The following is a 25,581-nucleotide window of genomic DNA, read 5'->3' as shown; positions in this document are numbered from 1 at the left end:
GTGATATAAACCCACAGGAAACACGTCGATTTCTTTCACATCTTCTTACCGTAATGCCATAATCTGCTGTGACTATAATCACAAAAAAAAAGTTATTGTGAGGCGATTTGTGAAGCGAGAGGATGATGAGATGGATGGGAAGCGTGAGACTCACAGGCGCACATATCCTCTAAAAGATATAACCATATAAGCCCATTAAAAGGACTGTATATATATACATATGCGTCTGTTCATTAAAAGTCACAAAGCATGCACTCAAAAATCACCTCCCATCACCACTAATGAACACTTTCTCCTTTGAAGCTTTCTTTTCTTTCTTTTTTGAAGCAGGAGCTGCTGTAAGGGCGGCTGGCTCCTTCTAAGAGGGGATTAATGCTGAACCATGACTGCATGTAAGGATGGACAACACTAAGGCTGTACCCGACTCAGAATTATGCCAGTCGAATCGGATTTGGCTCTTAAATATAAATATTTGATGATTTGTTTTGTTTTCCATATAAAGTTTAAAAGTTTGAACAGGCTCTGCAAATATTTTGCTATCAACGAAAGCAAAAGACTCTATCGGAATAACCCTTCGTGATCAACATAATTTTACTTGTGCTGCGTTCAGACACCTCTAACAAATTTTTAAACCTTTAAACAAATTTAGCTAATTGGTTTGATTTTCTTTCAAAAACATGGCAAAAAAGACAACAAGCAACATGGCAAAAAATGTTCTGTAAATTCCAAGAATTAAGTAAATTTAACAAAATTATATTTAAAAAAGCTGGGGAAAGTTTTTAAAAGTAGTTTATGTATGTTTAATAATATATATATATTTTTAAAAACTTTCCTTTGTTTTTTATTTTTTGTTATGTTTGTTTTGAGTTGTTTTTGTGCTCATTTTCATGTACTTAGTACTTTCAATTTATTTTTTGCAAATTTTTGGGTCATTTCTTCTTTAGTTGCTCATTGCCTTCTCCCCATGTTTTGAAGGAAATCGAGTAAATTTTCCAAGTTTCAAAGGGTAAATTCTCCACTTCTTCACCTTACAGTGCAGCTTCACTCTCTCTCTCTCTGTCTCTCTCTGTCTCTCTCTCCCTCCCTATGTGCCTGTGGCTAAGAGTAGCCTGAAATTCACGCGCACTCCACAGCAAAATCTGGGGACCAAAACGTCCCCAGAACTACACTGCACAGAAAAAAAGCAGCTCAACTTTAAGGAATCTCAGTCGACTGAGGATCTACAACTGATGATTTGAGCCTCCGTCTTGCAGCTCTATACAGCACGTCTCCCACTGTACAAAAGCGAAACCAAAATATCCTGGATACAGGAACATTTTGCTTGAGAGTCTGTGCAGTCACAGTCAGAGAGTGAAGCCGTGGTATTCAGTTCACGTCCATACACCCGCCCAACCCAATCACAATCAGCTCCGTTCATGGTGAGCACACTGACTGACCACACAGCTGTCAATCATGATGTCAAACTACCCTTTTATAGCATCAAATAACTAATCAAAACCAAAACATATTAGACAAATGAACACTCAAACAAAATCAGCCTGATAAGAACGACTTTAAATGACACCATCTTGGAAAGAAAAAAACTTTGTTAGATGAGCGCTTAGATTTTTTATAGGAGGCGGAATTTTTGACAGTGCAGCCAGCCAAGAGGGGGCAATCGGATGTTTTAGGTTCACTTTTGGGGAGCTATGATGTGGTCCATCTTTATATACAGTCATCAGTCTGAACACCATAATCAGTCCAGGGGTGAATTTTATAAACACATATCTGCATATAAATGTAGAATCGTCCTGGTACAAGTTTGTAGTCGTAATAGTCTTAACCATTCACGTTTGAGAAGTCTTTGTTTGCATGTAGGTAAACAGTCCGTGGAATGCACAACGCATTGGCTGAAATGCAATCTCAGAACCCATCAGCTATCGTCTGGCGACATTTTAGCTTTTTATTAGCTTTTTAATTTATTCATGTGCATGGATATACAGATAACTGTTTATGGAGATTATAATTTCTCAACACCAATACCATTCTTGTGTCTTAAATTGCTAATCCAACTGTAAACAATGCTTGGCGCATCAAAGAGGAAGTCTTGGCCCACATAGCTGTAGCATATAGCATGGAGGCACATTTCACAATGATAATCACAGGATTTGACTAATATGGGATTTTGAGATACAAATATGGATAACTTTAAATTGATATTGCTGGCAATTGACTGTTGAATATAAAATAATGCAATATTGACTGACTATTTCTTTACTGATATGCACTTCAACTGAAAATCAAAGCTCTCTGCTGCTCCCCTATATTAGCTTTTGATTTCTATGATACTTTAATCAGATCATTAAAGCGAGACTGTGTAACTTTTGAAAAAGGCATTTACAGATTTTTCCATTTACACACGAAATGTTGAAATCATTAGCAATAAACCACACCATTATTCGATTCAATACACTCATAACCCTACAATCTAACTTGGTCTGATACGACCAAAGCTGACAGTGGGCTAATGTTGGCAACTTTTTGGTATGTTTTGCTGTATACCATAGGCTTAGACTGTATCATTGCATGAGTGTATACTAGGATATTTAGAAATCCCGAAGGCGTGTTTTTCAATACCATCATAAATAAAAGCACTCATCTTTCGATTCAACTCATTGTATGTACTGAACAGCACGCACCTCCAGAGCTCAGTCTCCGATCTCTACTGGTAGAACAGATAGCTGAGCTGAATGACAGCTCGACATCTAGTGGTGAAGGGATAAGTTACAGGACACTAAACAGCCGGCAGCCTGGGAGAGACTGGGGGGAATAGGAGCCTGTATTTACACCAAACTTGGTGAATTAAGGATCTATTTTGACCAAACTGGAGCTTGTGATTGTTCCACAAGTGGACACACGAACTAGATAACTAGCAAGAGTTTATGCTAAGTTAACGAGAGATAAGTCTCGTCAGTCTTTCATGACCAAGAACTTGAATTTACAAGGTTTACAGTTGTATTTCTCTGTTTAATAAGGAAAATAAATGTGAGTATAACTTCTTCTTAACAATTTGTGGGGTTTTATTGTGTATTTATTAGTCATAAGTAGGGGGGTGGCACCACACTATTACACTATCATATACTGTATTCCCCTGTGAAATTTCAAGAAGGAATGAAGGCATGAAAAATTATATACTGCCCAAGCCAGACATACAGTTATCAAACTGAAACTTGTGAGTGCTGTTCAGCAAATGTTACACAGTAAAGTGAGCTTTTAACTTTGGCCAAACACCAGCTGCTGTGACCACAACTAGTAGCAAAAATAAAGAATACTACTGGTCATACCAGATTATATAAAGCTGTAACAGCAAATCCCCTGAGTGTGATCAACTGAGTATGAGTGCATTTCATTCTATGAGAGTTTAACTTTTAATTTGTAGGAGGATGAGTGTGTCATTCCTTATTCTAATTAATGTTCAGTAAGGTGGCTTAGAAATAATGTATGACGCACAAGCTAGCAACACCTGATGCAGAGCAGAGGGTGGTTTACTCCTGCATTATGTGTTAGGTTATGATAACTGAATGAGTCAGAGGGGATTATCCTAACCGTGGCCACCTGCCATATTAATGAACAGTCTGTTAAAGCAATTGTTCTTGGAATAAAAGTTTCCTTACTGCTCTAGCAAGAAAAGGAAGAAGCAAATTCGGCTGCTATGTCCTGCCTGTGTGTTTAACTGACAAAAATGCACACCCTTTTGCCAGAAAATAGAATTTCTTGAAATCATGGTATAAAATTGCAAATAACTACTGCAGACGAAACAATTAGTCACATCACAGCAGCTGACCAGTAAATAATGGGAGTCGGATGTGAAATGGTACAATTACAGTCCGTATGGCACTGCTGCTAACATCTGTGGCCAGGTTGAGGTGCTCAGTGCGACACAGGGATGTTTTTTATTGAGCCAGTCTGCCATTTTTGGTGGGCCAATAACTGTTGCGACACGACCCACCGGGGACACCTGACACACTGGATTAGCTGGCTGGGCGCTCCTCTGACACTCTTTGTCTGCTTTCTATCCATCAAATGCATACATGCACACACACAGACACACATGAAAAACACACCCAATGTCATGCGCGCTGATAGACACGTGATCTGTCTCACGTAGAACCAGATAACGAGCAAAAAAAACACAGACTCCCTGAGGACTACAAACATCACTTTGTGGGACATCAGGAGGTGTGTTGCTTCGCTGTAGAATGTGCCTGACCCGTGACGACCATGTTTGCTGTCAACATCCTGTCTCTCCAAATCATCACCTCGCAATGGCCTTCTGTTTGTAAGACAGCTGCTGGCAAGCCCAGGCCATAAACTGATGCAAGCACTTTCCAATCTAAGCCTTAATTACAGAGTATGTAATAGGCTTGGGCAGTCTGTAATATTTCATACCTTCCTGAATTTCTCTGGGGTATACGGTATATGTCGGTATAAGTGTGCAGCTCTAACCTGCAGACAGAAAGTGCGCTATTTACTTTCAGCTTTTCAGACTAATGACCAATAAATACACAACAGAAACCCACATAATGTTAAGAACAGTAATATTATCACACCTATTTTCCTAACTAATCCAACAAATACAGATACAAACCTTTTGAATCCAACTGTTTTTCAACCTAATTGCCTCATTTGCTCATCATAAATCACACGTCACTCAAACTCACTAGAAACAATGTTTTGATCACTCTTGTTAGTAGGGCTGGGGTGATTGATGTAATCGATTACGTAAATATGACCATTCACGTAAAGTGAGCAGCGCCGAGGGTGTTGGGTTTTTTTTCGGCGCTCATGTTATCAGATGACAGCGTGCACACTGCCTGCCTGAGCAGCTCCTGTTCGGCCCGTCTGAGCTGCGTGTCAGCTGCAGCACAGCTACAGAAATGGTAGCTCGCCATTTTTTTAGGCGTGATGCTCGCGTTTGTTGACCACATTATACCACTTTATACTGCGGTTTAAAGGTTCTCTCTGTCACAGAGATGAGGAAATACAAAGATGTTTGTTTTACCTCAACTTCCTTGCTTCCCTTTCAAAGCAAAAATTATCTGTCTGTGTCTCTGTAGACAGAATGCCATCAGTTGCTGATACAATGCATTTTATTTTGAAAGTTACAGGATAGGGTTGTCAGCTGTGCAGGAGCTTGCATGACTTCATAAATGAGTGGAATATATGCTTATAAATATGAAAATACAGCACTCATATCAGCAGGCAGCGATATGCCTTAGGGCCCAGTTAAGGCTGGACTATTTTGATGCAGAAAGAATGTACTAGTTATAATTATTTCTGTTAGAGAAAGTTATAGTGTTATTCAAATTGCCCTAATTTTACTCTAAGATGTTTTGTTGGACTGCTAGATTTGAGGTTTGTTACTGTAACAGAGTAACTGTTTTGTTAAGTGACTTGAATTTTACATTGTTTTATGTATTTTGCTGTTGTATTGCTAAATGTAGATTGCACTGCATTCCCTTTACTTGAGTGGAACAAGCTCTTACATTAATTATATTTTGGAGAGACTTCATATCAGACTGTAAAACACAGATTACCAGTTAAGACTGGGCTATTTTTTGTTGGGGAATAATGCCCTGCAGTGTATGACAAATTTTAAAATGTTATTTTCGGTGAATTTATTGTTATATTAATCAAGTGATAAAAAAATAATAGTAAGATCAATAAAAAAATTATCGATAGATTAATTGATTAATTGAAAAAATAACCGATAGATTAATCGAAAAAAATTTTAAAAAATAATCGTTAGGTGCAGCCCTACTTGTTAGTAATCTAGTTAGTAAGTCCACTTTTCCAACAATCAACTGCTCTGGTTTGGTCGAAATAAGTCCTTAAATTACCAAGTTAGATGTAAAAAAATTACACTGTTATTCCCCACAGTCTTTCTTTGCCTACTGGCTGCTGCCTATTTACAGTCCTGTAACTTCTCCCTCCGCCATTAGCTGTCGCCGTGTCTTTCAGCACAGCTGCCTGTTCCACCAGTGGAGACTGGAGACTAAGCTCTGGTGGTGCATGCTGTGCACTACATACAATGAGTTTAATGGACAAAGAAACGCCTGTATTTATGACGGTATTGAAAAACATCAAAAGAGAAAGTAGTGTGCACACATCTAGTCAAAATACACACAGGTGCAGGACAAAAATGCACTAACTGCATCTCGCTGTTGAACTCCAAATGGGCAAATTTTTATTGTTTTCACAAGTTAAAGTTTTGGTGTGCAATATCTTCCTCAGGTGGCCTGAGGAAGACCTTGTAGATCGAAACATTGCTTTGTAAAAACAATAGGTAATGAAAACATACCTTCAGTATTTCTAAATACCCTGGTAAACCATAATACCGTAGGTCCTCTAAAGCCCCATCTGTAAATACGTTAGGGTCTAAAAAAAGACAGGAAAAATAACCTGTCACTGTCTTTCTTGTGAGAGGTGACAGATTTACATTCCAGCTTTATTCCCTCTGGGAACTTTTACAGTTGTTAGGCCACGTTGAGGATAAATCCCACACGTAAGTCTCTGTATGCACAAAGCATTAGACAGGGCTCAATACTGTGACGGCATCCCTACGAGACTGCCTGATGTGGGTCACAACAGTCCCTGTGGGGAGGGAGATTTCACAGGAAACTGTACTTTGTTGTTCTGTTAGAGGAACTAGACAAACTTGGCACCTGTAATACTTGCCCTATTGGAGGTATATTTCATGACAACTTGTTCTATTTCTTCCAAATTTGGCTACATGATCATTTTAAGATTCCACCGGGACAGCATAATATAAGCATCAAATAAACGAAGTAGGTCTGAATGTGTCGGGAGTATAGACTATTTTGTCCCGTTTAGACAATGAGAAGATGTCTAAATCGCTAATCTGGGTCACGGGAACTTCAACATGGGAGCCCCCCACCCCCCAACCCCCATTTTCTTCCTCCTCTCGACGAAATATTACCTCACACTCCCACTGTTGCCACCTCCCTCACTAACTTTCTCCCCCACATATTCCTCCGCCCTTTTGTGCCTCAGCCTCATCCGAGGTTTTGCTCTCCTAATGTGTAACATCTCCGTTTCCCCAGGACGCCGCCCCGCCAGACGATGACGACTGGAACCTTCAAAGCGTGTGCCGGAGCCATCAAAGCGGGGCGCCCAAAAATAGTTTGAGTGCATCTAGCCCACATAAATGAATCAAAGCTATTCTACTCAACAGCCAAGTAACCCCCCCCCCCTTTTCCTTAATCCATTTCCTTTCCTCAGTCCCCATAACCTCCCAAAACTTCAGACGGGCTCCAGCCCCCGGCAGACAAACACAAAACTTAACAAACAACAACAAAATAACACTCTTCAATTCTTGATCAAGCGCAGGAAAGGGAAGAAATGTTTGACAAAGAAAACATCAGCGGTAAGGAGGGCGGAAGGGAAGAGGAATAAAAGGAATACAATATGGGCTCTGCATTATTGTCTCTTGATGAAACAAAACATAGATTTGGATGATGACATTCACTTGCCGATGTTAACAGGCTGCTTTGCTGTTAGTTTCCAAGTGCTTGGTGCTATTGTTAGTCGAAGGCTTCTCTTTGGAGCGTGTGCTATTACGAAAAGGGCTGCATTTCCATCATAATAACAAGTGAAAAGAGTGAACCGTCACAGGGCGCTTCCTCCTCTGCCTGTGATGCATGCCCCTCAGACCGGCCTCGCTGCGCTGACGGATGAGCAAGAGAATGCACTTCTCTCAAAGCCGAAACAAAGCCTCAAAATATGGGATCACTGCTGTGACAGAGAATGTCACAGTCCCATTGCTCTATATGTCAACTAGAGTAAATATCATGGCCACATTAGCAGCACTCTCCCTGCTGTTTGAAACAATGACCAAACATAGGCAGTGTTTTTTAGACAATGGAGATGGAAGTGGGATGGAGATTTACCAGTCAGAAAGCATCGATAGAGAATAACTATAATTACTGCCTCGTGGTCGTATGCCTCCACGAACAAGTCAAGTCAGGTGACTTTTACATCTTAACCCCAGTAGCAAAACGAAATGGACGTTTGTGCCAAAAATGAGAAAAAATTCCCTTAGGGTGCCCTAAGAGAAGATATCTGATACAGATATCTGTTCACAAGACAAACAAGGCCACAGTGACCTTAGCCTCTGACGACCAAATTGCAATTAGGTCATCACTGAGTAAAGTGAACATTTATGCCAAATTTGAAGGAAAAAAAAATCCCAAACAAAGTTCTTGAGATATCTCGCTAATAGAAACAAGACTGATACAATGTCACAGAGACCTTGACCTATGACCACCAAAATTGCATCAGTTTATCCTTGAGTCCAACTACACGCTTGTGCCAAATTTGAAAAAAAAACAAACAAAAAAAACCTCAAGGTGTTCCTGAGACATTGTGTTTACAAGACTGAGACAGATGAAGCCACAGTAACCATGGCCTTTGACTTATGACCACCAAAACATAATCAGTTTATTGCTGAGTCCAAGTGGACATTTGTGCCAAATTTGAGGAAATTCCCTTGGGTGTTCTTAAGATATCAGGTTCACAAGAATGGGACGGACAGATGGACAATCTGAAAACATAAGGCCTCAGGGTCTGTGTATCGCTGGCACGGAGGCATAAAAACACTGATGGACAGAACTGTTTGCAAATATTTGAATGTACCAGAGCTCCACAGCTTTGAAAGCTCTTATTTTTGCATACAGGTCATTAGTTTTCCATGTGATTATCACCGAACGCCTAACACTGGCAGGCAGCAGAGCATGGCCCCAGTGTTTACCAAATGCAAACTCAGGACGGGAACACAAAATGTCTTCCTTTGAACAACCATGAACAAAGGGGAAACAGTGGAGAGAGAAATTAACTGAGAGCTTCTGCGCAACCAAAAATAGCCTCATAATTCAGGCCATAATAGAATATCATGATTATGGTTCAACAACAAGTGGGGGAATTAGCACACTCCCAGCAGTGACTCATCGGGTGTTTGCCCTCGTTTTAAGTCTGTAATGATGTTGCGTCTGGAACCGAGGCATGACTTGTAAACACCTCCACATACTTTCCCAACGTCAAGTGTCCTTTTTCTGTATCCTGCCCAAAACCCATGTCACTAACCATGCCTGACTGGCATATTCACATTCTGCTGGCTGCGATTCAATGCTGGCTTTCACACTGCCAGGAGCTACAATGGCACACTAACTGCAGAGAGCTGGATGCTCTTCCGTGGGAGATTGTTTGCCTCTGGAAGCCTGCTTGGCTCTTTTAGACCAGAACCTGTCTTAATCACCTAGAATAATGCAGCCTCGCTCTAAATATGAATGTCCTGATAAATAAACCAGAACCCTCACAGAATTGTCTATAAAATTCACTTTTAGAGGCACATGGGAGGCTGAATTAATGAATGATATTTTTTTTCCGAAGCTCCTTCTTTCTCTCTCCACTGTGTTACCTAGTTTATCGAAGAATTCAGTACTGCAAAGGTTCAAACACAACACTGGTAGCTCCCACACGCCCTCAGTACCCAGACTTGGGTTCCTGTTCCTACCTGATGGGAAACGTTCGATGACCGGCTGGTTGTCCACCTGTAGTGTGGCGTTACCACCACTCCGCGTGAATCGCACCACGTGATATTTGCCGTCGCTCACCATCACTGCACTCTCCTCGATGGTTATGTCGTCCGTTCCCACGTTGAAGATCACGCCGATCTTTCCCCGTTCCTATAGACAAAGGAAAATAGAAAACATTTTAAGAAGAGTGCGTCTGCATCAGAAGATGTTCTCTTTGGACATTTGATATGCTTAAAAAATCCCCTAGGTTAAATTTCCTGAGAAAATTATTTTGTTGGAAGTGTGTTCAAAATTCAACCAAGCAGAAGTTGTTTGCCTTTTTGCCCAAACTATATAATAAAACTGCCCATCTCTACATGACTAACAGCCCATTGGTTTATAGTTCAAATAACCAATACTTTCCAATATTTTAGTTTATGATTAAACACCTGAAAAACTAATGACATTCTCTTCATCCTCAGCTGTAAGAGAAAACTGTGAGGCCAAGTCATTGTCACAAGTAAATCTCAAGTCATAGTACTCATGTTCCAAGTCAAGACACTCGAGTCTCAAGCCATACACTTTGAGTTTCGGGTCCAAACAAGTCATTATGCGCTCTTTACCAGATGTTATGCCATTTTAACAACAGAATAATAATATATCAAATATACAAAAGCATGAATGCTTTTAAAAATTGAATTTATTTGTTAAAATAAATGCAACTGTACTTAATCATAAAAAGTAGTGCTTGAATTGACATTAACCGTCAGACCATTCTTCCTTTAAAGTGGTAAGTGTACATTTGTGCATGTTTTATGTATAAATAAACGAAAAAAGATAAATCTTGATGCTGGTAGATTCTGAAATTGAAGGAAAATTAATTTATTTGTGACATACGTTTTAAAAACCCTTACTTTTTGATATTAGGGAGAAAAAAATACTTTCAAGTCAAAGAGAAATCACTGGTGTTAAAGTCCAAGTGAAGTTGCAAATCTTTTTTGATTTTGCCAAGTCGAGTCAAAAGTCTGACTCAAGTCAAAGTTATGTGACCCGGGCCCATACCTCTGCTAATTAACAAATGTTAGCATGCTAACATGAACGTGGTGGCCTTGTCATTGTGAGCATGTTATCAAACTAATATTAGCATTTAGGACAAAGTGCCGCTGTACCTGCAAGTGTGTCTTCTGTGTTTCCTGTATGAAAACCTTTTTGGTCTTGTAGCAAGGTGTTATACTACACCAAAAACATTTGGCACAAAACAAAAATCACTCTTTGTTTACTGCATGTCCCATTTTATATTTTTAAAAGAGAAAGAGAAGTTAGTTCCAGCTGGCATTGCATAATGAGGATAATATAAAAAAAAACTTAACATCATATATTTGTGTGTGTCCGTGCGAATGCATTAGATTGAAGCGATGTAATTGTGAACCAAACAGTGGTGTTACATTACAATGTAAAAGAATTAGATTTCAGTCAGCAATGTCTGCCATTTGCTGTCCAGTAGCAAAAATCTAAATACATTTTCCCTGAGTCACCAAAAAGGCCCTCACTGCCTGTAGTGTGATGATGCAGTGAGCATCAGATCTCACACATATCAGCCCCGAAAAAAAAAACAGAGTACTTGTTGAGGACTCAGGCACCTTTAGTATTCATCAACCCGGTGACCCCCCTCCCCTCTCCCATCTATTAGTGTTGACAGCCGCCCACTGCTTCGAGTTTATTACAGTCAACCGCCTACTCTACTCTCATCTCCCGCCATCTCTCTCCTCTCCCTCTGTGGTTCCTGTCCTCAGTCCCAGGAAAGGTCAAAGTCATTTACAGAGTTACAGTCTGCCAGAGAGGCGCAGAACAAGGGTGAGAGAGAGCGAGAAACAGACAGAGTACATACCAGACAGCACCATTACAGACTAATTCTCTGTCTGGCAGTAAATCTTCTGTTGCAGTTTTGTTTGTCACAGCCGCTCTAGAGCAGTAACTGCTTTGGCGCCCATACCATCAGCAGGAGCGCTTCCCGGTTGTCATTACAGGTCGAGCTTATCTGCAAAAAGGGGGTGGGGTCACCATTGCACGCTACTACTATCTGCCCAGTGCAGCAACAACTCCATTGATCCCATTATCTCATTAACTATGTGCATTTATTTTGCCACCTTCCATATGCCGAGATATTCAGAGGTGAACGCGTGGCTTCTGCTCGCAGCGGTTTTCCATTATTCATGGCTGATTAAGTATTTAAAAACGGAAAATAAAACATCCAAATGTTAACAGAACTTAAAATAGCAAGTTAATTGAGTAAATAAGTGCAGAGGTTGTACAGTAAGTTAATGAGCAGTATAATCACAGCCAAATTTATGTGCATTCTAACCACTCTTTGGCGCTGTGTAAAGTGGTTATACTATTCAGGCAAGGCCACAGTATGGCCAGGCACTGATGACAACCTCAATTAGGGTATTAATTGAGCATGCTCAAACGGCAGTGCCAGTGGAAGTGCTGGTGGCCATGATTAATGCCACAGAGAAATTCGCTGAATATAAGACACAGTCGATATAAACAAGCAGAATCAATGTAGGAGCACAACAGAAACAGATTCTCCTACATGAACTAAGTTATAAGCCACAGTCAGAGTAAATACAAATGAATGTGGGAGCACAACAGAAAACAGACCCCCACTTGAACTAAGCCACAGTTGGAATAAACCAGAAGAATCCATGTATGAGATTAACAGGAAACAGACTCTTTTGGATGAACTTATTTATAAACAACAGTCGGAGCACACAAGAAGAATCTATGTCGGAGCACAGCAGGAAACAAACTCTCCTACATGAATTAACTTATAAGCCACCATCAGAATAAAAAAGAAGACACATTATAGGTGCACGACAGGAGACAGACTCTCCTACACAAACTAACTTATAAGCCACAGTCAGAATAAACGAGAAGAATCAAGGTAGGAGCAAAACAGGAGACAGACTGCTACACAAACTACGTTATGTATTTGGAATAAACAAGAAGAATCAATATAGGAGCACAACAGGTAATAGACTCTTCTACATGAGCAAATTTATTAGCCACAGTTAAAATAAACAAGACAAATCAATGTAGGAGCAAAACGATTAAGAATCTGTCCTACTTTAACTAAGTTATCAGTCACAATAATAAACAAGGTGAATCAATGTAAGAGCAAAACAGGAAACAGAGTCCTCTACATGAACATAATTATAAGCCACATTTAAAATAAACAAGACAAATCAATGTAGGAGCAAAACTGGAGAGAGACTTTTCTACATCAATGACGTTATCAGCCACAGTCATAAAAAACAAGACAAATCAATGCATGAGCACAACAGGAAACAAACTCTCCTACATGACCTTACTTATGACACAGAGTTATCAAGAAGAATCGATGTAGGAGCACAACAGGAAACAGACTATCCTACATAAACTAAGTAATAAGCCACAAGCATAATCAACAAGATGAATGAATGTAGGAGCACAACAGGAAATAGACTCTCCTACATGAACTAAGTTAAACCAGGATGAGCTCCTCAGAGTAGAGCTTGATGGACTGCTCAACAGATGATCTAATTCAGCAAAGAGGGTCTCAAATGGCAAAGTGCTTCCAGCTTCTTAGGCACTTAATCAATTGATTCATGTTATGGACTGACCCTTGCAGTCTTTCCGCCCACTCTCCCCACGCATGCCGAGATCCAATATTGATTCCAAGACATGAATATGAATACTGTTAGGGGGTGATTAGTGAGGCGCACGTGAATGAAAATTTAATCATTGATACCTTTGAGATGCTGCAGCAAAGAAGAAAGACAGAGAGGGTGAGTGAAATGCTTTTGGATGGAGTGGAAATGGCAGGATCATCTCCATTACAGCCCACGCACTAGGAAGCTTAGAATAATCATAACACCTTTGCCTGGAGAGTTAATTCAATTTGCCAGGGCAAAGCAGAATGAATCCGTGCTATTATGACTGAAAAGCAGAAGGGAGAGTGAATTTGAGTGATATTTACAGAGAGATTAGCATTTGTGTTCCGCAACATTAGGGTTCTTCCCGGTGCTGAGGGAATGTATTGAGCCCATTACGGTGGGAAGCCGCTGGGAACCAGTGCTTTTCAAAAAATGATTTTAGTGTAGCGGTAATGACATTTTAATGGCCATTTCCCTTAAGCGAACATATCTCTGGAAACAGAAGGGAAAAAAAAAAACTCTTTGAATGACTGGGAGCAGTCAAGCCTGCAACATTGAAATGAAGGGACTGGTAGGTAACTGACAATAAGCCCTCGCTGCTCTTTAAACACCACAGCTTCTAAACTACTGCTTAGTAGCCCCTAATCTGCTTCAGCTGTCGGCTAATGTCAGGACGAAGAATGTTATGTTTTTGCACTTTTATCCAAAGGTTAACTCATCTTTTCTTCCCATGAGTTAATCAGTGGTGTAGATATGGGGTCCACTGTGGACCAGAGGGAAGAGCTCAGCTTTATGATACGTGATATGATACATTTCAATTACATTAAAATCTCAAGTGCCTGAGGAGGATGTCTTTCCAAGTTCAATTAAACAATTAAAAACCTTCAGCAGTAGGGTGTTGGAGGAAATGCCTGGAGACTGGACTGAGTTTTAACTTCGACCAAAATCTGTTTAGGTTTTGTTGCATCAAGTTTAGCTGGAAAACTCTTGAATATTATTCAAATTTATCGGGCACAAACTTGCTGTCCTTGCCAAATATCTAAGATCTTGGTACAAGAAAAAAAAAAAGATGTTTTTCGCAGAGCAAAAACTGCTGATCAGCTTCTCACACAGTTGACAACAGAGTTTAGCTGCCAAAGAAAAAAAAAAAAAAGTTTGTGTAATCCTCTCATTAGTCTCTCCTTCCTTTTTCTCAAAGACAAAGAAAATTGGCTTCGGAATTCTGAAGGCGCAGGGCTGGAATACGGAGAGAGTTCCTGAAATATCTCAACACGACCTTGCGATGTGCAAGAGCTCGTTGGGGTAAACGCTGTTGACGAGGGCTGAATGAGAATGAGGCGGCGCCAGAATGAGGCGGCGCCAGAACGAGGCTGCAGTTGTCTGAATCGGGACTATCAGGGAGTCTCAGAGAGCTCTCGCTGATCACACCGAGCAGAAAAAGGAAGCTGGAGCGCAGGAGGAGGAGCGAGGGGCAGAGAGAAACACTGTGCGATAAAAGGACAGAGGGAACCTTGATGATCCTCCCGGGCCTCAAGGTGCTTTCAGATCAAAGCTCCTTTTGAAGATGTCAAGATCTTGTTCTCTCCTCGCTGCGCACACTGGTAGTCAATTAAGAGGGGGGGAAATAGACAAAGGGGGAATGCATTTTTGAAGGATTTTAATTCTTGGTTTCATTTCTTTACAGACAGCTCAATCATGATAGCAACCCCACAGCTTCAACTCCACACACGTCTTCATATATTTGCATTTCCTCAATGTCTTTCTGCATTTCCCTTTTAGATCTGATACATGAGCGCCAAATAGGCAGATTAGAAAGAGGAAACAACAGAGAAACAACAGAACTGCTGAATGAACTGGAGGCTGGATTCAGCAACACACTCACAGCTGCAGTTGTTTCAATCAGTCAAAGTATTTTGCATTTTGCTGCATCAACGCACCTCGAGAAACAGTCCAAAAAAACGCAGCTGACCAGTTCCGGGAATCTGCTGACGCTTGTGATATGGTTTGACAGATTTCATATTAATAGCCCCGTGGGTGGTGGAAATGCAAACTATTCATCAGCGTCTTTCTCATTTCCCCAATAATGATCTATCACAGCCTGTATCTGCTTCAGCCTAACTTGACATACCAGTGTAAGTATGCGGAGCTGCAGTATTTATTAGCTTATGAATCAGCCAGTGAAGCAGCATGGACAGAGAAATGACTGATAAATAGATTTTTTTACTGGATGCCCAACGAAAAGCAATTAATTTTTTTCAGCCTCTCTACGGACACATGCATCTGAGACTTCCACGTGGTGTAAGGCAGCTTAATATGTCAGTTTATCAGCAAGGATTTCAACTCAAATGCCAACTACTATGCTAAATTCTATGTGCTATTGCAGGGTTTCCACAACGATTAAAACATCAGTCGCCACGTATTGATTTTTTTAAATTTTTGGAGCTGGACCATTAATTAGAGTGCTGTTAAATTATTATGTACCATTTGATAATTTGTTGCACCTTTTAGGACTCAGAGCGTACTCTGGACACAGACAGAGCAGAACATTAGGCACAATAAAACTGTTTATCTGGGTCTTAAACTTCTCCTACATTGATTCTTCTTGTTTATTTTGACTGTGGCTTATAACTTAGTTTGTGTAGGAGAGTCAGATTTCTGTTGTGGTCCTACATTGATTCATCCTAAGTTAGTTCATGTAGAAGAGTCTGTAAACTGTTGTGATCATGGCCATAAACATCCACAAATTGTTTAAACAATGAGACATGTGAGCCTGTTACCCTTCAAACAGAGGACAAGATCAGCCGCCATATAACAAAGATGGTAAATGATTGCTGCTGCAATCTTATGCCCTTGTTAATGTTTTAAAAGCACTGGACGTGTGCAAGTTTCATGTAACAGTAGGGGCTGACACCAGTGTGTTACATGTCACGCCTCTTTTGATTCCGCAATGCCTGCATGCTGTCTATAATCACACACTGGAGCTGAATAATGCAGGCATCATTTGGATTTGTGTAAACGTGGAAAGGAGGCAACAAGAAGGGACTTCGTAGCAGCCCTATAGCACAATCTCTGTATAAAATGGAATTTAGATTCTAATTCTGTGGGAAACACTGTATTAATATGTATTGTTGAGTGTTTTTCTATCCCACAGGCAACTGAGCCACATATACCATCAGATGGTATCTCTGCATCTGCCTTGTCGGGGTAATTTTGGGTCTATACGGCTAATCAGCTTGTCCACATGTATGCAGAATGCCTTGCAAGAGGAGATCCGCTGTGGCATCTGCTAGAAGGAGAACAGTATAGCGAGGCTAATCTACCACTCTGAAACTGCAGCGTTATGTAAGAAGAAATAGGCTGTTGCATAACACGTACACTCCTCGCCGGCTAAATCGCCCATTGTCCGTTCACCTAACGTCTTCAGCGCGTGTGTGACAGAAAGAGGAAAGGGACTTAAGGGCCAAATGTCATTTTGGATCAGGACTACTGTTATCTTATGCTCAGATTTCATGCCCTCACCTCGAATGACACATGTTCACAGAGCTGTGTTGTTTCGATTTGGGTGACGGGGGGAAAAGAGAATGGCGGCGACAAGACAGTCGGCAGCAAGGATACGCTTGGTTTCATTTACTACACCTTCTCTCAGTTTCTGCAACGCATTTGTATGTGTTTGCCACGGTCTTCAGTAGTCACCTTGAGAAAAGTTGCCCCCCCATCTCCGCATCTTAATCTCCTTTTCTCTCCCTCCTACCCTCTACTCTTTCTTTTCTTTGCCACAGTGGTCACAGAGCTATTTGTCCCCTTCTGCTCTGAAAGACCGGCCGCTCTGACCGAAAATCAGATCTCATTGCAAAATTGAAGAGTTAGACAGATGTTGTGTGTGTGTGTGTGTGTGTGTGTGTGTGTGTGTGTGTGTGTGTGTGTGTCTGAATCTCCCATCCGAGCACGACTCACGCTGGGCTTGCCCATTTGTCCCAGAGTACACACACACTGGAAACAAGCCAAAATACTGCAAAGGGAAGCAGCTAAGGGGGGGGTATAAATCAGCCATAACATCATCCTCTATAATCCTGATTATGCTGTCACCTAGCTCCAAAACTTCTCATTCACTCCAATCTCAAGACTTGAACACAAATACATACGGACAAACATTCTGAGTTGATTCCATTACGATCTGCACCGCTGAGACCATTGATGGATGGTGTCCTTCAGCACAATGACCATCAGACCTGCAGGTTTGGGTCCCGCCTGACCTACCCACATTGAAACATGAGAACGTCCTCCAACAAGGTTACGCTGCCCCCAACACACACACACACACACACACACACACACACACACACACACACACACACACACAGACACACACACACACACATCACGGCCTTGTTTACAAAGCTACAGACAGCTGATGGATGCGTACACACACACACACACACACGCAGAGACAGGGGGTATGTGACTTCCTGGTAGCTGGGTGAGGTGGGGGTGTTTCTGTTCTGTGTCCAGAAAACAATTGACACCATAAGCAGTCTAACATTGGCAATAGTGTGTATACATTTGTGTTTTTCAATGATCATAAGTTCATCAAAGTGAACTTCAAATTAAAGTATTATACAGTATATAGTATATAGTACACACATAAGGTTTGAGCGAATCCACTGAGAGAAGTTATTTTATTAAAATGAATTGATTTCAGTCAGAAAATTTGCTTAAACCTGCATTAATTATGTTTTTGGCCACTTGCAGACAGGAGGCTGTCAACGCAACATTTACATAATGAATGATCACCTAAACTTAATAATGTCATCATGTTTAAGAAATGGCTGCCTATTCGCACATCCTGCAGTTAAGGAGCAATAGTTGCATTCTGGCACTGTGGTCTTTGTCAAGTTGAATCACACTAGTTTTTGCTCTGTTTTGGTTTCCACCTATTCTTGAGAGAAATCTGTTCTTTTACCTACTAAATGTTTCACCAGCTAGTTTTTAAATTTGCCTACAAACAGCATTTAGGTTGTTTATCATCAGTGCCGGCTAAAACAATGAACTAAAAGGGCCTGAAAGTACTGAGACGGTTCACCTGCAAAACAATTTTTTTCCCTGTAGTACAGCATGATTAGCCTGCGCACCTCTCTTGAGCTGAATTTTTCAAGCGTTTTTAGGCCACGGACTTGAAAAAAAATATAATGGACACAGCTACCGTGACATCACCAACTGTTTCAAAGCCTCGAGTTCAGCATTTTGGCAGTGGCCATCTGGGATTTTTTGAGACAGACATGTATATATTTACGTGTACCTAATTGGTAGAGAGGGTGGAGATAACCCTAATATCAGCTGCTAGCCTGGTTATCACGATGCATTTCAAACTATGGTTAACTGTGATAATACTACCGAAATTTCCGTTAGCAAAAAAAAACCTGATTGTAACCATTACAACAAAATGTATTTACCAAAAAAAAAAAAAACCTCTTTTGAGGGTCTTTCAGTACAAAAATTAGCCTCAGAGACCAAAACAGTTTTTTGTTTCATCCACTAATTCGTCAACCTGCAGGGAATTCTCAAGGAAGAATCTGATTCAGTCATCAGAATGCGGGTCGTTTTGCAGACCACTCTAAAGTTTTATTTTTTGGAAATGTCAGAAAATATTTTGGGAAATAGTATGTAAGGAGCTAAAACAAATACAAGGATGTGAGTTCACCAACAGTTGTTTGGTTCTTTATCTATGTATATTCTTTGAAGAAATATTTATGCCAGTGATAGCTATTTGACCAAAAAACTGCTAGTAGCAAGCAAGAAAGCTATCACTTGGAACTGGTCTATGGAAACACCACCAACAAAGGACCAGCGGCTAATAATCATAGAAGAAATCTTCTCAATGGTAAATGGACACACATACTGAGACCACAAGAAGCACAACTAGGGAAGAAAATGGGAAAAATGGACTCTATACAAGACTCAGAAATACAACACTGGACTTAAACAATAATCAATAGATACACTCATCATCAAGAACATAAAAATGTATATGTACCGGATAAGTTTTTGTTTTTGTCACCTTTTGTCTTTGGGTTTGTTATTCTGTTGTAACTGATATGTCAATGTCACCAATATTTTTGTTAATAAAGGTGTAAGTTAAAAAACCTGTACCAGGCTGTAAACATGTTTATTTCTGCTGTAAATTCAGGCATTTTAACATGGGGTCCTGATGTCATAAGATGTGATAGAAACAGTGGGAAAATAGCACATGCTGAACAGCTGATACTAGCAGTATTTCATTACGATAAAGGTCACCCCATTTTTCAAATTGTATTTGGCGAAAGCATGCATGCTGTTAAATAGACTAGCAGATAGTTAGCTGAACTTTGAGAGAGCTGCAGAGTATGTGAGAGGGAATTTGTGCAAATTTGTGAATCCAAGGATAGCGGAGAAATGACCCGACCTATGATTCTCGCTATGATTGGCTGGTACTCACTGCCTTTGTTGGTGGGATTGGTTAGTTTTAGGCAACAGGAGTGGGATTGGTTGGGGTTAAAATGTCAGGGTGAGCCAAGGAGAGGCAGGCCTTTCCTTCGCTATCGTAGGAAACACAAAGTTCGCAAGAGGGGAGGTGGAATTCATATCTCATGTCATGACAGTTTCCAGTGAGCCAAAGTGCTACACAGGCGCACCAGCTTATCAAACCCAAAGCACTTTTCCAAGTTGTTTTTGAAGCGGCTGTACATGGCAACAAATCTCAGGGTGATCGGGGCCAAAGATGCTAAAAGACTCCACAAAACGTTACCACACAGTTAGGTGAAAACTTTTCAACGACAATTTTCAAATTACAAATATTCACAAGAGCCACTGTTCACACAAAAATATTTAGCAGCATTAACACATGCATGTAGCAAGTCCCAGCTTGCCTGTAGGTATCAAACACACACAAGTGTTGCCAGTCTTCTTTTCAATGCTTAACATGAATAATAAAGAGAGGTGATATGAAGGGAATATGTCATTCTGGCACTAAAATAGAATCATTTACATCTCTGACTTTCCTCCTGCCAAGAGATGTGTTAAGACCAATTAAATTGATCAAGCTGCATGTGTGAAACCTCCCAAAGAGCAAAGATGTTTCACGTCAAAGGGCTTTTCAAGCAGAGAGGGATGGAGGCTGGAGATAGAGAGAGGAAGAATAGGAGAGGCTGAACAAAGAATGGAGAAGCTGCGATACAATGATATGACGAAAGAAATAGTAACAAGAAGTGGAAGTAAACAGAATAACTGGTAAAAAAAAGAGGAGAGCGAAGGGTAAAAAGCCAAGACTCTGGAGCTGTGGGGGCGTATTCCTTGAGGCAAAACTAGAAAAGCATCCTCCCACTCTTCATCCCTTTACCAAAAGCCCTATAGACCCAGACACTGGTAGATATCTGTCAGTTTGGGGGACTCTATATCGGACAAAGAGGCTTACAAGACTAATAAAGTTTCCCATCCACGTCGTTTTATCCTTTTCGGCTCTTTTTTTTTTGTATTCAATTATCCTTTGGCTTTTCCAGCTTCACATAATCCCCCATCAATTCACTAAACAATAAGATAGGCAATAATCCCTGCATCTGCCACCAAACCTCATTATACTGACTACCTTTCCACAGACAAAGTCGAGCAATAACTGATGACTGAATGACATTATATCAGTGTTATACAAGTATTAGAAACTACCAGGATGCAGCGTTTCTTTGTGCTACTTTGTTTTGATAAACCTCTGATTCGCTGCCTTTTTAGCAATATATACTAATAAGGTGCAACCACAAAGGCAATTCAGCCTCTGCAGCCTATTAGAACAATAAAAGCTTCAAAATCAATTTCTGACTTTCTTCAGCAAGGAATGGCAACTGCCTCACCTTCAGATGTTCTCCTTTATTATTTCTCTCACTTTGGCTTTTACCTTTTCTTTGCTTTTTCTCCATTTTCTAATCTGTCTGCCCTCATCACCGGCTCTTTCACTCCCCAGAGGTTCATTACGGTGTTGACTCGAGTTGCTAACATGGGTTTGGTAGAATCCAATTGATCCACGAGCTCTTGGGAGTGATCTGAGAGAAAGAGATGATACCCAGAGCGCTTGGCTGATGAAGAAAGGTGCATCAACTCAAGAACAAAACAGGTTTGTAGATCATTCCTGCCTGGCAGCATAAATCTAGTCAGCAAACTGTGAAATGAGATATCTGAGTCCTTGACTATTGTGCTTAATCTGTCTTTTGTTTAGTGGCTTTGTACAATAATAATCCTTTCTGACATTGTATGGGTTAATTCTGTGGCACGGTGTTCATTTTATGTCTTACTTGATGCTGGAATTACGCCAAAGAATGTATGAATGCATGAATAAATTCTCATCACTGTGCTATTTTTCCTAAATGAGACCTTGATGAAATGGTTTGTATTTTGGAGGTAGATCAAAAGAAACAGTGGCAAAGTGTCTCTAAATGCGGACTTCAATTTTATACATTTATACATTTTATTCCAACATTTGATATAACATATAAATGTTATTGGCCCAGAACAAAGTACACAATGTTGGTTCATATATGCCCTATATGCTCAATGTAGAGTTCTTCTTGGGTCCAAGATTTCTGACCAGTGTCAAAACAGAGCCAAATTAACTAAATTTCTTTGCACACATGAGCTGCCAAAATTACTAAAATTAATGTGCATCAAATAACTTTAATCTAGAATTCCCATCCCACAGTTGTATGCATCAACTACCAACTCAAGCCAGTGATGTTACATCCATGTCTGTTAAGACACATACTGTTTGTAGCCATGAAAGTAGACAATGTAACCAATATGGATTTTCCCGCGAGAAAATCTACATTATTATTGATTATTGCTACCAGTTTAGTATCTGACCAAATGTCTCCCCTTCTGTGAGACGTGATGCTGAAAATGGCCACAAAAGTGTTTTTTGCAGAACATTATGAAGTCACAGTAAAGTTGACCTTTGAGCTTTTGGATATAAAATCTCATCACTTCTTAATTTTACGTTATTAGACGTTTTTGTGAATTCTTCTATAATAGGTGCATGAATCCTTAAATAATAGCAAAAACATGTTTCATGGGGTCACAATGACCTTTGAAAACCAAATTCTTATCAGTTTATTGTTGAGTCTAAGTGGACGTTTATCCAAAATTTGAAGAAATTCCCTCAAGGCCTTGTGCTAATGAAAATAGAAGAACACAGATTTTAGTCATTTTAAAACAAAGTTAAAAAAATTAAAATAACAATTTCCTTGATCCTAAAATAAAATGCAAGGTCACAGTGACCTTAATCTTCTACTTCTAAATTCACTTGAATGAGACAGATGCAAGGTCACAGTGTGCTTTCAACACCAAAATCTCATCGTTTATCCTCGTGTCTAAGTGAACATTTGTGCCCGATTTGAAGAAAAATCCCTCAAGGCATTCTTGAAATATCACAATCCCAAGAATAAGACAAGAGAGGTCACATAAGCGATGTCACAAAAGCGACCCCGGAACAGTCAGACCCAGTCCAAAACAGACCTGAGAATAATTAGACCTGATCCAAAATGACCCTGACTGACCCAAACAGAAAGAGAACACTAATTAACTGGCAGCCATGCTGGAAAAGAATAGCAAAACAAGTCCTAAGAGTCGCCTCGAAAACCACAGCTGATAATTATGATGCACCGTCTGATCCAGGCAGAGAATCAAAACCTGTCGCATTAATAGAGGACGTTAATCAACCTGATGAAACTGCACACAATGTGCTCTCGACCTGACTTGGGTCCAGGTCAAGGCCTCAATCACAAGGAACTAAGTAGACCCATGAAATTTTCTGGCCTTAAAAATTAGCCTTATATACTTCAGGAGTCGAGACAACAGACGGCAGAGGGGATGACTCCCCTTTTCATCCGCAGTTTGCACATACTATTTGTCACGCCTGAGAGCACGCTGCATCAAAAAGCCGATTTCTTGATGTTTCTACACTTTGTGACTTTGTGTGTGGCTATGGGCAAGACTTGTGTATTAATGTTTGTTTTCGTGAGTGTGTTCTGGAGCAGCCTGTTCCTCTCTGTTGAGGAGGAGTGAGGCGGGCAGCTGGTCGAAATTGAAAGGAATGACTGTGACCTTCGGACAAAATCAAGAGCAAAGTGTTTTCTGTCTCTATTGTTTTCTCTGCTCCTCTCTGCTTGCTGTCCTCGCAGCTTCATTTCCCCCCCTCCCTCCTCTATTTCTCTTGCTGTCCTCAGAAAAGAGCCGCAGAGAAAAAAATGAGGATGCAACTCTGTTTGGGGTTTTTTTTTGTTTTTTTTTGTTTCTTTACGTCTCATTCCTCCTCTCTGGTTGCAAAACCTCAAACAGGAAAGCTACATATTGTACCGAATGTGGTTTGGACAGACTTAAATAGTGCACTTTTCCTGGCGCAATGAAGAAATCTGTCTAAAAGTAAGAAAGTAAGTGCCAAGCTGAGCTACCATCCAATACGCGAAGACGCAATACCATAAAAAGCAGCAATATCAAACAAAATACATCAATTCAAGGCCTTGTACATTTGCTCTGACAGTAGAAAAAAATTGTCACTGCTGATCTGGACCAAAGACTTTGGGATGATCGCTCAGATTGCCCTCTTTCTAACTCCAACTTTCTCTTACTCTTAATTCTCTGCCATCATTTGGTCTGTGTTCAGTTTCTCTTACCATCTGTTACCCTGATAACTCTTTCTCTCGCATTTATTCTCTTCCTTTCTCTCTCCCCTTGTTCTCTTTTTCGCCTTTCGGTCTCTGCGGACAGGGTGTGCGGCCGGAGCCCAGTAGAGAAGAACGGCTGCCGAGCTCACCGGCTAATATTTGCCCTGCGCTAAACTGAGCAAACACGGATAAAGCGAACACAATCCCTTTCTCTGTCCCTGGCTGTCTGCCTTGTTGTCCTTTCATTCCCTTCCTGTCTTTGCTGCGCTGCCGTACGACCGACTGCTGCTTAACCAACGCACACATGTTGTTTTCAAGCAAATCACTGGGCGAGGGATAAATCTGATACCGTAATCCGTTTTCTGGTGTATGTCTGTCTGCATCCGTTTGTGTTGTTTATTATGAACACCTGTGCAATCCAATCGAACAGGCCTCTAACAAACCATACATCTGTACAGCTTATAATGCTCGGTTCTTGGTGACATTTAGGTGCAGTTCTAGTTGTATTCTAAGAATTACTCTCATATCGGACGATTCCACACCTCATAAATTAAGTTAATCACGCCAATATGCAAGAAGATTAGTACAATAGTCTTTCCTCATTTGTGAGGCAGAAAGTAAGGATGTGTCGGCTGAAGGTAGTGGATTAGCATGAAGCATGTCTGACTAACTTATTGGAGTTCCAGTGATCTTTGCCTTTAATTCTATTATGTTCAAATAATTCAAAAAGAGAACGAGAAAGAGAGAGATAAATAAAATAAAATAAAACTAGCACTGCATGAAAATTAAAAAAAAAATCTTGAACAAACTTGGTAGTTTGCAGAACTGTCCAATCTTACCATTATAGCTTTTGGTCACTAGTTACTTTGCAAATTTAAATTATTTAAACAAAATATAAATCACCAATTCTGATGTATTTTTATGGTTTATGTCACCCAACATCATACAAAATACTTAAAATTAGCCCCACCCAGCTGCAACACTAAAGTGATGAACACATTAATGCATCAACAATCTTAATATTGTAAATGAATCTAAAATGGTACATTACTTACTTTGGTTACTTAAGTATATTTTAATGCTCAAATGTTTGTACTTTTATGGAAGTAAGAATGCAGGACTTTTACTTTAAACAGAGTATTTCTACACTGTACTGTGCTGCTACTTTTACTCGAATAAAAGATCTGAATATGTTTTCTATCAAAGTATATTATTGCAACATCCCAGGCTATAGCTCAGACATGGACCTCTGTCACAGGTCACACCCCAACTTATAACCGCAGCCATAGGTAAAAACACAACAGGCTAATGAAACATGACCTCACATAAATATGTGAAATGACTACAACCTTTTTGTAACTGTAGATCAAAAGAGACAAATTCATTCACTAAAAAAAAAAAAAAGAAACACAAAAACAAAAGAAATGCATGCCATTCTATGTGGAAAGCGGCATTAAAATGTAACAAACACTATGCAACATAGATGCCACATTGGTGTCTATTTGTTTCTGAGGCTGTAGTTATGGGTGTTGTGTTTCATATATTCTGTCCTTAGCTGGACAAACTTGATAACTCACAACATGCTAATTCATAACATATTCAAGCGCACCAGGCCACCTTCACCCTGAGCACCTC

At 40.2% G+C, this 25,581-nt stretch overlaps 1 protein-coding gene across 3 annotated transcripts in view; it reads right to left on the bottom strand.

The window, feature by feature from the left end:
* nrxn2b (neurexin 2b) overlaps window positions 1-25,581 on the bottom strand; it is an 883,386-nt gene that overhangs the window by 54,463 nt on the left and 803,342 nt on the right. For all 3 annotated transcript variants that reach the window (XM_088073122.1, XM_088073124.1, XM_088073123.1), the window contains one exon: window positions 9,572-9,743. In XM_088073122.1, the coding sequence (XP_087929248.1) occupies window positions 9,572-9,743 (172 nt within the window). The remainder of the gene's footprint in view (window positions 1-9,571; window positions 9,744-25,581) is intronic.

The sequence above is a fragment of the Plectropomus leopardus genome, chromosome 23 (genome assembly GCF_026936395.1).
Source record: "Plectropomus leopardus strain MGB_pleo_1.0 chromosome 23, ASM2693639v1, whole genome shotgun sequence".
Classification (NCBI taxonomy): Eukaryota; Metazoa; Chordata; class Actinopteri; order Perciformes; family Serranidae; genus Plectropomus; species Plectropomus leopardus.
The sequence above is the reverse complement of the archived record's forward strand: the minus strand, read 5'-3'. Positions and strand labels throughout refer to the sequence as shown.